This window comes from Loxodonta africana, chromosome 12 (assembly GCF_030014295.1).
Source record: "Loxodonta africana isolate mLoxAfr1 chromosome 12, mLoxAfr1.hap2, whole genome shotgun sequence".
Taxonomy (NCBI): Eukaryota; Metazoa; Chordata; class Mammalia; order Proboscidea; family Elephantidae; genus Loxodonta; species Loxodonta africana.
Genome location: NC_087353.1, coordinates 42,501,616 through 42,515,765, shown reverse-complemented (window position 1 = coordinate 42,515,765; position 14,150 = coordinate 42,501,616). Strand labels below are relative to the sequence as shown.

The window sequence follows — 14,150 nt, the reverse complement described above, 5'->3', positions numbered from 1 at the left end:
CGATGACTGCCCTGACAGGGAGCACAACAGAGAACCCCTGAGGGAGCAGGAGATCAGTGGGATGCAGACCCCAAATTCTCACAAAAAGACCGTACTTAATGGTCTGACTGAGACTAGAGGAATCCCGGCGGTCATGGTCCCCAAACCTTCTGTTGGCCCAGGACAGGAACCATTCCCGAAGACAACTCATCAGACATGGAAGGGACTGGACAGTGGGTAGGAGAGAGATGCTGATGAAGAGTGAGCTAATTATATCAGGTGGACACTTGAGACTGTGTTGGCATCTCCTATCTGGAGGGGGGATGGGAGGATAGAGAGAGTTGGAAGCTGGCAAAATTGTCACGAAAGGAGAGACTGGAAGGGCTGACTCATTAGGGGGAGAGCAAGTGGGAGTATGGAGTAAGGTGTATATAAACTTATATGTGACAGTCTGACTTGATTTGTAAATGTTCACTTGAAGCTCAATAAAAGTTAATAAAATTAAAAAAAAAAGATTGCTTTTTGTGTGTGTGTGTGTGTGTATGTTAAAAGATTGTGGATTCTTTTCTATTTTCAACATTTTCTAAATAGTTTTATCTCTTAGTTATTCTTGAAATTCTAAAATATTTTAAAATCAGAGCTATTAGGCAAAACTGATCTTTGGTATTAGAAGTTAAGATAGTGGTTACCCCAGGAGCAGAAGGTGTTAGTAACATTCCATTTTCTGAGCAGAATGTTGGTTGCATGGTATGTTCAGTTTGTGAAATTCAAAACACTTACACTTAAGGTACGTGCTATTTTCTATACAGTTATGCGTCGCTTAACGTCGATGATATGTTCTGTGAAACAGGACACTATATGATTTGGATGTTGTGCCAACACCATAGGCAGGACCTGTGATTCTGCTAAAATGCTTAGATTTTTTTTCAAGGGCAATGGGAAGTTTGGGAGGGATGTTAGTAAGAAGGGGAAGGAAGGATATTGGGGCGGGGGAGACATGTTCCGATTTGATTTTTTGCAAAGCTCTCTGGCCACAGTGTGAAGGGACTCTGGAACAGCTGGGAAGCCAGGGAGGAGGCTGCCGGAATAGTCCTGGAGAATGATGATGGCCAACTGGTCTGGGGCAGCAGGAGAAAGAATAAGCGGAAAGACTTAGGTTGTATTTCAGAGGAAATTTCGCAAGAGATCTTTTAACGAGAGACATGATACACACATGTTGCATGTGGGAAGCTGTTGTATTCGATACGTCCAGTTATGTCTGCTATGTCCTATTCTCTGATCGGGATTTCTGAACTCTCCTGTATAACCTTATGGGACTGTGGATGCTGCCCGAACAGACGTTATGTGGCAAGTTATATGGCACATGACTATATATGTTGTGCTTTTAGTACAAAGTTGCTAAACAAAAGTATATTTACCATACACCAAAGTGTTCACTATGTGCCAGTCACTGAGCCCTGGGGATACAGTGGTGGACCTTGTGGATCTTATGTTATAATGCGGGAGACAGACAGTAAATGCACAGTTAAATAAGTGTGTGTCATAATGTCAGCTAGTGATAAGTGCTATGAAGAAAATTGTTGGGAAACAGTGCTTCCTGAATGTTTCCATGTTCCTGCACCATTAGGGCTTTCTGAGCAAAGATTGCTACCACCTGGATTAAAGGATGTTTGAATGACGAACTACCTTGGGACTTAAAGATAGAGACCTCTGGAAAGATTTAGAGACATCTCCCCTGGAGACATTTGTTTACTTTCCAGGGGTTGTAAGTCTAGAGACCTTTACCTTGTCTTCCCAAGGAGAATTTGTTTACCTTACTTGTAGGTCAAGTACACACTGTCTGACCCCTTCCTGCCCCATGAGGGGAGAAGGAGTAGCTATGGCAGCTGTCCTATATAAAGTCTGAGATAATTTCAAGGTTCCTCTCCAGTGATGCAAAGCCCCTCTGCCTGCACAAATGACATCTTCCCTCATCATGTCATCTCATGGGGAGTTGGGACATGGAGAACCAAAGCGGTTGTCTCTGATCCAGAATCCTCATGTTTCCTCTCAGAGTGAATGAATGAATAAGAGAGTGAATGAGTGAATAAGTGAATGAATGTTGTTGTTGTTGTTAGGTGCCTTCGAGTCCATTCCGACTCATAGGTACCCTATGTACAACAGAACGAAACACTGCCCGGTCCTGCGCCATCCTCACAATTATTGTTACGCTTTGAGCCCATTGCTGCAGCCACTGTGTCAGTCCATCTCTTTGAGGGCCTTCCTCTTTTTCACCGACCCTCTGCTCTACCAAGGATGATGTCCTTCTTCAGGGACTGATCCCTCCTGATAGCATGTCCAAAGTATGTGAGACATAATCTCACCATCCTTGCTTTTAAGCAGCATTCTGGTTGTACTTATACCAAGACAGATTTGTTCATTCTTTTGGCAGTCCATGGTATATTTAATATTCTTCACCAGCATCACAATTCAAAGGCATCAATTCCTCTTTGGTCTTCCTTATTCATTGTCGAGCTTTCACATGCATATGAGGCGACTGAAAACACCATTGTTTGGGTCAGGTGCACCTTAGTCTTCTAAGTGACATCTTTGCTTTTCAACCCTTTAAAGAGGTCCTTTGCAGCAGATTTACCCAATGCAATGCGTCTTTTGATTTCTTGACTGCTGCTTCCATGGCTGTTGATTGTGGATCCAAGTAAAATGAAATCCTTGACTACTTCAATCTTTTCTCCATTTATCATGATGTTGCTTATTGGTCCAGTTGTAGGGATTTTTTGTTTTGTTTTTGTTGAGGTGTAATCCATACTGAAGGCTGTGGTCTTTGACCTTCATCAGTAAATGCTTCAAGCCCTGTTCACTTTCAGCAAGCAAGATTGTGTCATCTTCGTAACGCAGGTTGTTAATGCATCTTCCTCCAATCTTGGTGCCCCGTTCTTATTCATAGAGTCCAGGTTCTTGGATTATTTGCTTAGCATACAGATTGAATAGGTGTGGTGAAAGGATACAACCCTGACGCATACCTTTCCTGACTTTAAACCATGCAGTATCTCCTTGTTCTGTTCAAATAACTGCCTCTTGATCCGTGTGCAGGTTCCTCATGAGTACAATTAAGTGTTCTGGAATTCACACCCTTCAAAATGCTATCTATAATTTGTTATGATCCTCACAGTCGAATGCCTTTGCACAGTCAATAAAACACAGGAAAACATCTTCCTGGTATTCTCTGCTTTCAGCCAGGATCCATCTGACTTAGGCAGTGATATCGCTAGTTCCATATCCTTTTCTGAATCCAGCTTGAATTTCTGGCAGTTCCCTGTCAATATACTGCTGCAGCTGCTTTTGAATAATCTTCAGCAAAATTTTATTTGCATGTGATATTAATGATATTGTTTGGTGGGATTATCTTTCTTGGAAATAGGCATAAATACGGATCTCTTCCAGTCAGTTGGCCAGGTAGCTATCTTCCAAATTTCTTGTCATGGACGAGTGAGCACTTCCAGCACTGCATCATTGGTTGAAACATCTCAGCTGACGTTATGTCAATTCCTGGTGCCTTGTTTTTCCCCAATGCCTTCAGTGCAGCTTGGTTCAATACCATCAGTTCCTGATCATATGCTACCTCCTGAGATGGTTGAACGTCCACCAGTTCTTTTTGGCGTAATGACTCTGTATATTCCTTCCATCTTCTTTTGATGCTTCCTGCATTGTTTAATATTTTTCCTGTAGAATCCTTCACTAATGCAACTTTCACCTTGAGAAATGCTGAGCATGTTCTTCCCGTTTAGTTTTCTATCTCCAGGTCTTTGCACACGTCATTATAATACTTCACTTGTCTTCTTGAGCTGCCCTTTGAAATCTTCTGTTCAGTTCTTTTACATCATCATTTCTTCATTTTGCTTTAGCTACTCGACGTTCAAGAGCAAGTTTCAGAGTCTCTTCTGACATCCATTTTGGTCTTTTCTCTCCTGTCTTTTCAGTGACCTCTTGCTTTCTTCATGTATGATGTCCTTGATGTCATTGCACAACTCGTCTGGTCTTTGGTCATTAGTGTTCAACATGTCAGATCTATTCTTGAGGTGGTCTCAAAATTCAGGTGCAATATACTTAAGGTCATACTTTGACTTTCGTGGAATTGTTCTAATTTTCTTCAGTTTTAGCTTGAACTTGTCTATGAGCAGTTGATGGTCTGTTCCGCAGTCGGTCCCTGGCCTTGTTCTAACTGATGATATTTAGTTTTTCCATCATCTCTTTCCACAGATGTAGTCTCTTTGATTCCTGTGTATTTCATCTGGTGAGGTCCATGTGTATAGTCACCGTTTATGTTGGTGAAGAAAGGTATTTGCAATGAAGAAGTCCTTTGTCTTGTAAAATTCTATCATGCCATCTCCAATATTGTTTCTCTCACCAAGGCCATGTTTTCCAACTACTGATCCTTCTTCTTTGTTTCCACCTTTCTCATTCCAGTCACAAGCAATTATCAATGCATCCTGACTGCATGTTCCATCAATTTCAGACTGCAGAAGTTGGTAAAAATCTTCAATTTCTTCATCTTTGGCCTTAGTGGTTGGTGCCTAAATTTGAATAATAGTTGTATTAACTGTCTTCCTTGTAGGCATATGGATATTATCCTATCACTGACAGCGTCGTACTTCAGGGTAGATCTTGAAATGTTCTTTTTGACGATAAATTCAATGCCATTCCTCTTCAAGTTGCCATTCCTGGCATAGTACACCATATGTTGTCTGATTCAAAATGGCCAATACCAGTCCATTTCAGCTCACTAATGCCTAGAATATCCATGTTTATGCGTTCCATTTCATTGGAACGAATTAGTGCATGACAGAAATTAAATCAGAAAGGGGGTGTCTGCTATAAGATGGTCTGGGAAGACCAGTCTGAGGAGGTAACATTTGAGCAGAGGTGTGAATGAAATATGCTGTTTGAAAACCTGGGAGATGATCATAACATACCCATCTTCATTGTTTCTTTCAGCATTAGCACACTTGTTTACACATAAGTAAATTTTAAATAAATTGGGATCAAGGATTTGGCATTCTGAAAGGCTACCTACTTCTGGCTAGAGTATTGTTTTTCTGGTCTATAAATTCAAGAGTAACTGCATCTTCAGACAGAATGACTTTTTATCCACAGACTTTTTAATGAAGAAAAACTGTGGGTTAAAAATGAAAATTCGTGAATGAAGAACACCAAAGACACAAGGAAAATATTGTCCTAAGAGACAAAGGGGCCACATAAACCAGAGACTTCATCAGCCTGAGACCAGAAGAACTAGGTAGTGCCTGGCTACCACCAATTACCACCCTAACGGGGAACACAACAGTAAGTCCCTGACGGAGTAGGAGAAAAGTGGGATGCAGAACTCAAATTCATGTAAAAAGACCAGACTTAATGGACTGACTGTGACTGGAGGAGCCCCTGAAACCATGGCCCCTGGATGCTCTGTTAACCCAGAACTAAAACCATTCCTGAAGCCCACTCTTCAGACTAAGATCAGACTGGTGTATAAAACATAAAATAATACTCATGAAGAGTGTGCTTTTAGTTCAATCAGATACACGCAACCAAATGGGCAGCTCCTGTCTGGAGGCAGGAAGGGACAAGAGCTGGTTGGATGGATACAAAAACCCCGGGTGAAAAGGGAGAGTGTGAGGTCACATCATAGGAATTGCAACTAGTGTCACATAACAATATATGCATAAATTTTTACGAGAAATTAACTTGAGCTGTAAATTTTCACCTAAAGCACAATAAAAGAAAAAGAAAATTAGTTAAGAACTGTTTGAAGCATAATTCATGTTTCATTTCCTTAGATAAATCATATATGTGTCTGCAAATTTAGGATTAGGGACCACAGTATGGATTTTGAGTTGGGAGGCTAGGCTAAATTCTTTTTACAAAGATAGAAATCGGTATCACTATCTTGGTTTTGAAATTACTCTCATCCTTGTAATGTGGCATACACATATGCTGAGAAGGAACAGATACATTTGAAGAATACTAGCAGTAGGAATAATAAATTAGCATAATGAGTTTCCATTGGGTAATAATAGTAGAATCCCCTGTTACAGAGGCTTCATTAGCTTGCAGTCAGAGGGAAAAAGGACGGAATGCAAAGGCAAAAAGCAAGTATTGCTTGACTTTGGGCTGGAGTCGGTATTTGTATGACGTCTTTGGTTCAAAGACTTATCCGCAAACAACCAGGCCATTTCTTCCTTTGGTATGAATAATCTCTGAGAATCTGAAACAACCACATCATTGTCAAGAAGTTAAAAGCAATTGATAAGTTGTTCCGTTCACACCTGTCAGGGAAATAAGTCAGAGCACAAAACCCAGGCATTTAAAGAGTTGACAGGTATTATTAAACTTGTTTTGCGAGAGAAGAAGCTGGTTCAAAGAGGGAAAAGCTGTAGAGGTAATACAATCAGTATGTGGCTGCAGCCACCTGCCTTCCACACCCAGGCTGTAACCACATGGCCTTTGATAGTGGGGAGACTGTTGGGCCATCTATGAACATCTATCAGTGTTGCCTTCTGTCCATCTTTAAAATGTGTCGTTTTTAAAGCTATGAATTTATTTTTAAGCTTGGCCAAAATATTTCTTATGCTTGGTATTCTGTGTTTGGATTCCATCTCTGGCAGATCTATTTGTAACTTTTTAAATGGTGGCAACAGTGTATTTCTACCAGTACTGCTGCTGCTTTCTCTCCCGCTCTGGGTGTTTTTGTTTTTTGTTTTTTTTTTTTGTTGAGCATTTTAATTTGTGTACCTTGACATCCTGTTAAACTTTGTGTTTAAATTAGGGTGAATCAAAGCACTGCTTTCATCTGAGGGACAGTACTTTATATAGGCCCTTTCATGAACATGAACATAATTTCATGATCTCAGTAAAGGAAAAAGGAAAGCCTGATGCAAAGTAAATTAGAATTTATTATTCAGAAACGCTTCTGCCTGTTTGTAACTAACTTTCTAATTGCTCTCAAGCTCCATTTTGCACTTCCCAGTTTAAGTAGCTTTTTTTTTTTTTTTTCCAATTAAATAAGTAATAAACTATCTTTGCCTGGGTTTCACGGAAAGCAGAACCTAAGACAATGGCTTAAGTTCACGTACTTTATTTGGAAGTGTGATCCAGGGAGCAAGAGTAAGGGACAGGGTCAGATTATCCAATAGGTGAGATAAGCATTGTGCCTACCTTGCTTACCAGATCATCTGTAGTGAACAATTTCACATGGATTTCACCACATACCCATGTGAAATTGTTCAGAGTTATCCTATGGTGCACAGATATTCTCTTGTATATACTTTTGTACCTAAGTAAAGGAAAACATGAAAATCTTCTTCCCATTCCCACCCCTCTCCGTAGTTAAGGGTCATTAATGTTTCATTTTCTGTGCATTTATACATCCTATTTTTTTTTTATGAGCACACGAATGGGATCATACTAATCTTGTTCTGTGACACACATTGTTCACTAATGTATGACCCATTAGGTGTTATCCCATTGTTAGCAAGTTTTCTTTTGTTCATACATGAATGAAAGAGGGATGGCTTGAGCCATAGATACAGTTCTTGCGTGGGGGAGAGGAATGCTGCTAATATTGGGAATACAGGATTTGGTAAAGCATGGAATTGTTACTGCCAGACACTTGTGTAGTCGTTCCCCCCCACCTCCAGCCTCCTCTTCCTTTCACTTCATCAGCACCTCCCCATCCTCAATTCAGAAGCAAGAATGGTTGCTACACAGGAGAGATATATACAGGAGAGAAAGAGACAAAGGAATACTCTTACAAAGGTTCCTTCAGTCAGCAAATAGCTGATAACCTCCTGCCAAGTGCCAAGCACTGTGGATAAAATAGAGGACAGACAGATGTGGTCCCTGCCCTCATGCAGTTTACATTCTAACAAGGAAAGTCAAAGACTGAGGGAAGAAAGAGATAAGGAGAGAAAAGATGCAGAAGGAAAAGAAGAGTAAAATACCAAAGAAGTGAGAAATTTCGATGATCGCTGAATCAGTACCTTGTTTGTGTTTATATGAGTTGTTTAGAAATGAATTTAAATCCCAGCCATCTGCTCCCACATCAAGCTGTGCCTCTGATTTTACCACACACACATCCCAATAAAAAATAGTAGCAATAATCTGGTGACACACTGTTCATAGTTTCCCACAGTTGATAATAAAAAATACACTTGATTCAAACCAGTGAATTGTGACCCAGATGTAAGTATAAATATAGTGGGCTTCGTAAGTTTCTTTAGTGACAGTCTTACTAATTAAGTTATGTGGCCTGTTTTTAGCCACACTGGGCATTTTTTTCTTTTTCAGGTTGTTATGAATGTTGTTTGTAGCAGCATCAATAAGCCAAGAATTCACATAGCTACTCAATCACACAGATTACTCATCACTGCCTGTTCATAACAGAATCCTAAAATGTTTCAGATTTCTGATGCAAATCAAAGTCTCATAATCGCTTGTCATTGCTAAATTAAATGACAGGATAATAACATTACATTAAAACCATTTTTCTCTTGATTGAGTACCTTTCTCAGAAGTGAATCTTCTAGATGTATACTTTTTTGATCAGTACTATAAATGCATTTAGAATCCAAGGTAAAAATAGAATTGAAAAGGGGAGGTATGGGATGTTTTCAAATTATTGATGAGTCTCTTGTGAATCTAAAATAACCATATTTGACAGTGCACTGCTAGGGAATGGAGTAGTTTAGCCCAATTTATTGGCACTTTCAGAACTGCATAAAAGGGGTTCATAGGTTGAACTTGGTATTATTCACACAATCATGTGCTCTTAGCATCAGCTATGTGTCATACCATTGCCAACAGGCAGTACCCTATAGGAATTATCTTTGTTCTGTTATTCTAATATAATAAGGTACTGGTTTCAGATAGATCACACCCTGTGTAGGAAATTAATATAAATTCCTAATCTGCTAAAAGAAGTTCCTAAAGCTGAGTAGACTCTCAGCTGACTTATTATCATGAATTTTATCTCTTAGCCTTTCTTTCTTGTCCAAAGCTGATGAGCCTTTTTGTGGTTACACCTGCCCTCTCTCCACTTGCTCCATCTGGCCCTTGGCCCACCTCCTTGTGGCCAGTCAGCTGGTCCCCTAACTATTTGGGCCACTCTTTTCCACTTGCCATACACCGATAACTCTTCATTTTAAAGTCAGTCATTCTCTTGTCCTCCAAAGATTTTGTTTCCCTATATGTTCAACCTTGAATGTTATGAAAATCATCCCCAGAGCATACTGTTTACCCTTTTTGCCTCATTTGATACTAAACAGTAAGCAATAGCATTATAGTAAAAATTCTTAGCTGTTTGAAAAGTCAGTGAAGGTATAGACTGAAACAAGATTGACCATGAATTGATAATTATTACTTAACTGGATGATAGGTGGAGCCCTGGTGGCACAGTGGTTAAAAGCTTAGCTGCTGACTTAAAGGTTGGCAGTTCAAATCTACCAGCCACTCCTTGGAAACCCGATAGGGCAGTTCTGCTCTGTCCTATAGGGTCACTATGAGTTGGAACAGACTCAATGGCAAAGGGTTTGGTTTTTTGTTTGTTTGGGGTGATAGGCACATGGGATGAGGGGAGGTCAATATACTATTTTCTCTACTTTTACGTCTAAAATTTTCCATAATCAAAATTAAACTTAGTTATTCAGGATCCAGTTTTAAAAATAGATGTTCTTTCTGAGTCACCTCCTGAGATCGTGTGATATTCAGGGTGGATAGGACTAAAACCTGATCCTACCATCTAAATATCCTGCTGCCACCCCAGCCCAAGTAAACAAGTAAGATTCTTTAGTGCCTGGACTTGCATCTTCCCCCTCTCCTTAGGTGCTATGTATGATTACCGAAATCCTAATGAAAAATGACCAGAGAAACCTGTACAGAAACACATTCATTTTATCCCATTTATTGAACCTCACTGTGAACAAAGCTCTGTGCTGGGCCTTGGAAAGGGACAATATGAAATTCCCTGGATGATGCAAAACAGTTAATGCACACACTGCCATTTACAGAAAGGTTGGCAGTTCAAGTCTACCCAGAGGCGCCTTGGAAGAAAGGCCTCGTGATCTGCTTCCCAAAAATCAGCCATCAAGACCCCTATGGAGCAGTTCTCCTCAGACACATGTGGGGCTGTCATGAGTCAATACTGGTTCAACAGCCACTGGTTTACCCTCCAAGCGTTCCCCAGGAGGGAAGATAGAGGCACCCATGAGTGACCATGAGTCAGGACAGATACCTGTACTTGTCATCTGAGGTAGAGCTTCAGTACAGGTCTACATGCTGCTGTGGGACTGTGGAGGAGAGCAGGGAAATCTGTCAGGAGGACGTATTCTCAATAATTATACAAACTACTGAATGTTGTCTTGAAGGAAAAGCTAATATTCCCTACTTCTGCTCACAGCCCTGGCTGCTGAGACTATTTAGAGCTCTATCAGATAGCCTTCCCTCTCTCTTCTGAATCAATTGAAATTGATTCTAGTTACCAATGTGTTTTTTTTTCTTCTTCTTTTTTTTTTTTAATTATAATAGTCTTACTTCTCGTTTGCCAAAAACTGGAGAAACCATCCATGGACATAAGTTTTTTATTGGCTTTGGAGGGAAAGGTGCCAACCAGTGTGTCCAAGCTGCTAGGCTTGGAGCAAAGACGTCCATGGTGTGCAAGGTAAGTGGAAAGGGTGGTGGAGAGGCTTTAAGACTCATGTTCCTTGTTTTTAAAGATCTAAATATGAGAGAGGAATCTTTCTTGCCCTTTTTACTAGTTTCTACCTCATTGAATCCTTTGGGAAGTAGCCATCCTCAAATAACTTAATGCTGCATTCCCTGAGTTTAATGAGTTTATAACCGGAGTGTGAGAAATGAAGGAATTAGCCTACTCCAATGGGTTTCTGTAGTCCAGCTTCTAAACAACAGCATGAGTCATCCTGTTTTCTGCAGGTTTCACTGAAGCAACACGGCTTTTGGAAACTTCCTTTAATAACTGGTAGTTTACTCATCTCTGAATTATTGCCTTCTACCAGTTAACACACTTGGATTCTGACTGAAAGGCTGGTGATTTTGAGGCCATCCAGAGGCACCGTGGAAGAAAGGCCTGGTGATCTACTTCTGAAAAACCAGCCACTGTAAACCCTGTGGAGCACAGTTCTGCTCTGACACAGGGGTCACCATGAGTCAGAATCGACCCAGCAACAGCTAGTACTGGTTTACTCCTGGATCTTAGATCAGAAGGGAATCTGGGCCTTAATGAACTACACATAAAACTGATCTTTTGGCTTAGTGCTGTTTTTCAGGTATTTATTAAAAAAAAAAAAAAAGCATACATAACATACAGTAAGTAGTTGGTTAAACTTTTGCGTCTTTAATGAAATTTTAACATACCAGCATTACTGGTATAACAGGAAAGGAGATATATATCGGACTAGGTCTGCACAGTACAGGTTGAGAAAAATCTTAGAAGAATGAGCTCTCTCCTGTGAACTGTGTACACCTCACCCAGGTTTCTCTGAAATGTCATTTACCGTTGCATGCGGCACTTTTCTCTCCACAGGGGCCTTTAAATGATGTATAAGCTGTACAATTATCACTCATCTGCTAATGAAGCGTAGCTTTCTTTCTAATTTATGATTAATATGACGTAATTCTCATCTGGCTACTTGGTCAAAAACATATCACAGGAAGCACAAGATTCAAAGTATAGGAACCCTCATTTGCTAAGGCCGAGCTCTTGATAGTTTACAATAATCGATACAATTAATCAGCAATTAACTTATATTAAGTATCTAATATGTGCAAGGAATTATATTAGGAATTTCAGAGGGGAGATTAAAATTTACAAGCCCAAGCCATCCTGTTTGTTTAGGGAGGGCTTAGAGAGTAATCATAAGGTGCTGACTTAAACGGGCTTGGAAACTGTAAAGAGGATGGTATGATTTCTTGGCTGGGAAAACATGGAAAAAGAGTTGATATTGGAGGCAAGACATCAAAAAAATGGCTACCCTGGTAAGAGAAGATTTCCCTAAAGCTAGAACTGTTAAAGGAGAGATTAGAGAACCCCTTTCTTTTGGGAGCACTATAGAAGCTATTCATGTAGCCCTTAAAGTCAAGATTGGCTGTCTTCTGGGAGTCTCTTCCAAATCAAAGATTTGGAGATTGGTTTTATTTAAGGCACAGAGAAAAAAGCAAAATAAAAATATTTAAACTACAGAACTGAACTTGGGAGATGAATCATGGAAGTCTAGGAGTGGGTATGAGAGGAATAAGAGGTGGGGCTGCATTTTGGGAAACGTCCCAGTTAGAAGGTTTAAGGCAAAGATGCAATTTGTTTCTTCTGATGTATGATGGTTTATGTTAGCAGTGGTGTACTTTTGTTCTTCACATCTACCATGCCCCAGAGCTTTGGTTGTTGAGTACTGTCTAGTTGGCTCCAACTCAATGACCCAGTGTGCAACAAAATGAAACACTGCCTAGTCCTGCCCCATCCTCACAATCATCGCTATATGTGAGGCCCTTGTTGCAGCCACTGTGTCAGGCCATCTCATTAAGGATCTTTTTTTTCACTGACCCTCTCCTTTACCAATCATGATGTCCTTTTCCAGCAATTAGCCCCTCCTGATGGTATGTCCAAAGTAAGCAAGATGAAGTCTTGTCATCCTCACTTCTAAGGAACATTCTGGCTGTACCTCCTCCAAGACATATTTGTTCATTCTCGTGGCAGTCCATGGTGTCTTCACTATTCTTTGCCAATATCACAGATTCAGTCAGCTAATATTTAGCCCCACAGTAGAATTGAGGCTGGGTTGGCACAATAGAGGATAAAAAAATACAACTTCACTTAAAACCCGTACAGGGTGACTTTGCCTAGACAAACTAGGGCCTTTAGATATAGATTTATTTAAGCTTGAGCAAATTGCATAATAGACTTATTGAAAAGAAAAACATCTTTTATATTAGCAGACATTATCCATTGTGTTTTTTTCCCATTGTGAAGCATATTTTTCTTAAACAAATTAGCTAAACATGCTTTATAGCAGTTTTTATAAGATGATAGATTCTAAGTTGAAACCAAAAGCATGAAGTTATTCAAGATAAAAATAAATAGATGGAGCCAAAGAAAAGCAGGTGGAAAATGTGTATGGCTTCCTTGGACACGTTAATTTACCTACTACTTTCCTGCGATAAACTGGAATTCAAATTATAATGAAGTAGCACTGTTTGATGGCACATGGAAAACATCTTATATCAAGCCAAGGAGAGAGATATTTGTCAAGAAATCATGACAAAGAATATTAAATAAGAGTTACGTCAATATTTGTACAGTGACACACATAAGGTAAACACTTCAAGTAGTTAATAGTTATGCAGTCAATATTGGGTTCAGCCAGTCATGGGCTGAGGCTACAGTACAATGATAATTACAGATGGTATTTTGAGATTTAAAATCCAGGCAGATATTGTAGAAAATGAAGGTTATCTTCTAAAGGCTAAGAGCCTGTTAGCACATCTTTCACCAGGGATTTCACCTGATTTCTTTAAGTGCTTCCTTCTCCTCTGTTCTTTGACTATGAAGCCAAATGTTAGAGACGAGGAAGTTACTTCTAAATATCAAAAATTAGCAGCTCAGACTGTTTATAATAGCAAAAAGATGGAAGCAACCATGGTGCCCATCAATGGATGAGTGGATAAATAAATTATAGTATATTCACACAATGGAATGCTGCACATTGATAAAGAACAATGATGAATCCATGAAGCATTTCACAACATGGAGGAATCTGGAAGGCATTATGCTAAGTGAATTTCGTCCGTTGCAAAAGGAAAAATATTGTATTAAAAAAAAAAACCAATGCCATCGAGTCGATTCCGACTCATAGCGATAATATTGTATAAGACCGCTATTATAAGAACTTGAGCAATAGTTTAAACAGAGAAGAAAATATTCTTTGATGGTTACGAGAGTAGGGAGGGAGGGAGAGGGGTATTCACTAATTACATAAAAAAAAAAAAAAATAGCCAAGAACTATTTTAGGTGAAGGGAAAGACAACACACAATACAGGCGAGGTCAGCATGACTGGACTAAGACAAAAGCCGTTTCCTGAATAAACAGAACGCTTCAGAAGCCACTGTAGCA

General features: G+C 39.7%; 1 protein-coding gene across 9 annotated transcripts in view; it reads left to right on the top strand.

The window, feature by feature from the left end:
* The window catches only part of RBKS (ribokinase), a 151,877-nt gene that overhangs the window by 39,494 nt on the left and 98,233 nt on the right, over positions 1 to 14,150 (top strand). For 5 of the 9 annotated variants that reach the window (XM_064295169.1, XM_003411949.4, XM_023550557.2 and 2 more), the window contains one exon: positions 10,555 to 10,687. The exons of 3 other annotated variants lie outside the window; for them this stretch is intronic. In XM_064295169.1, the coding sequence (XP_064151239.1) occupies positions 10,555 to 10,687 (133 nt within the window). Of the gene's footprint in view, positions 1 to 958; positions 5,320 to 10,554; positions 10,688 to 14,150 lie in introns of those variants that run through there. One more of the 9 variants, XM_064295170.1, reaches the window with a different exon arrangement.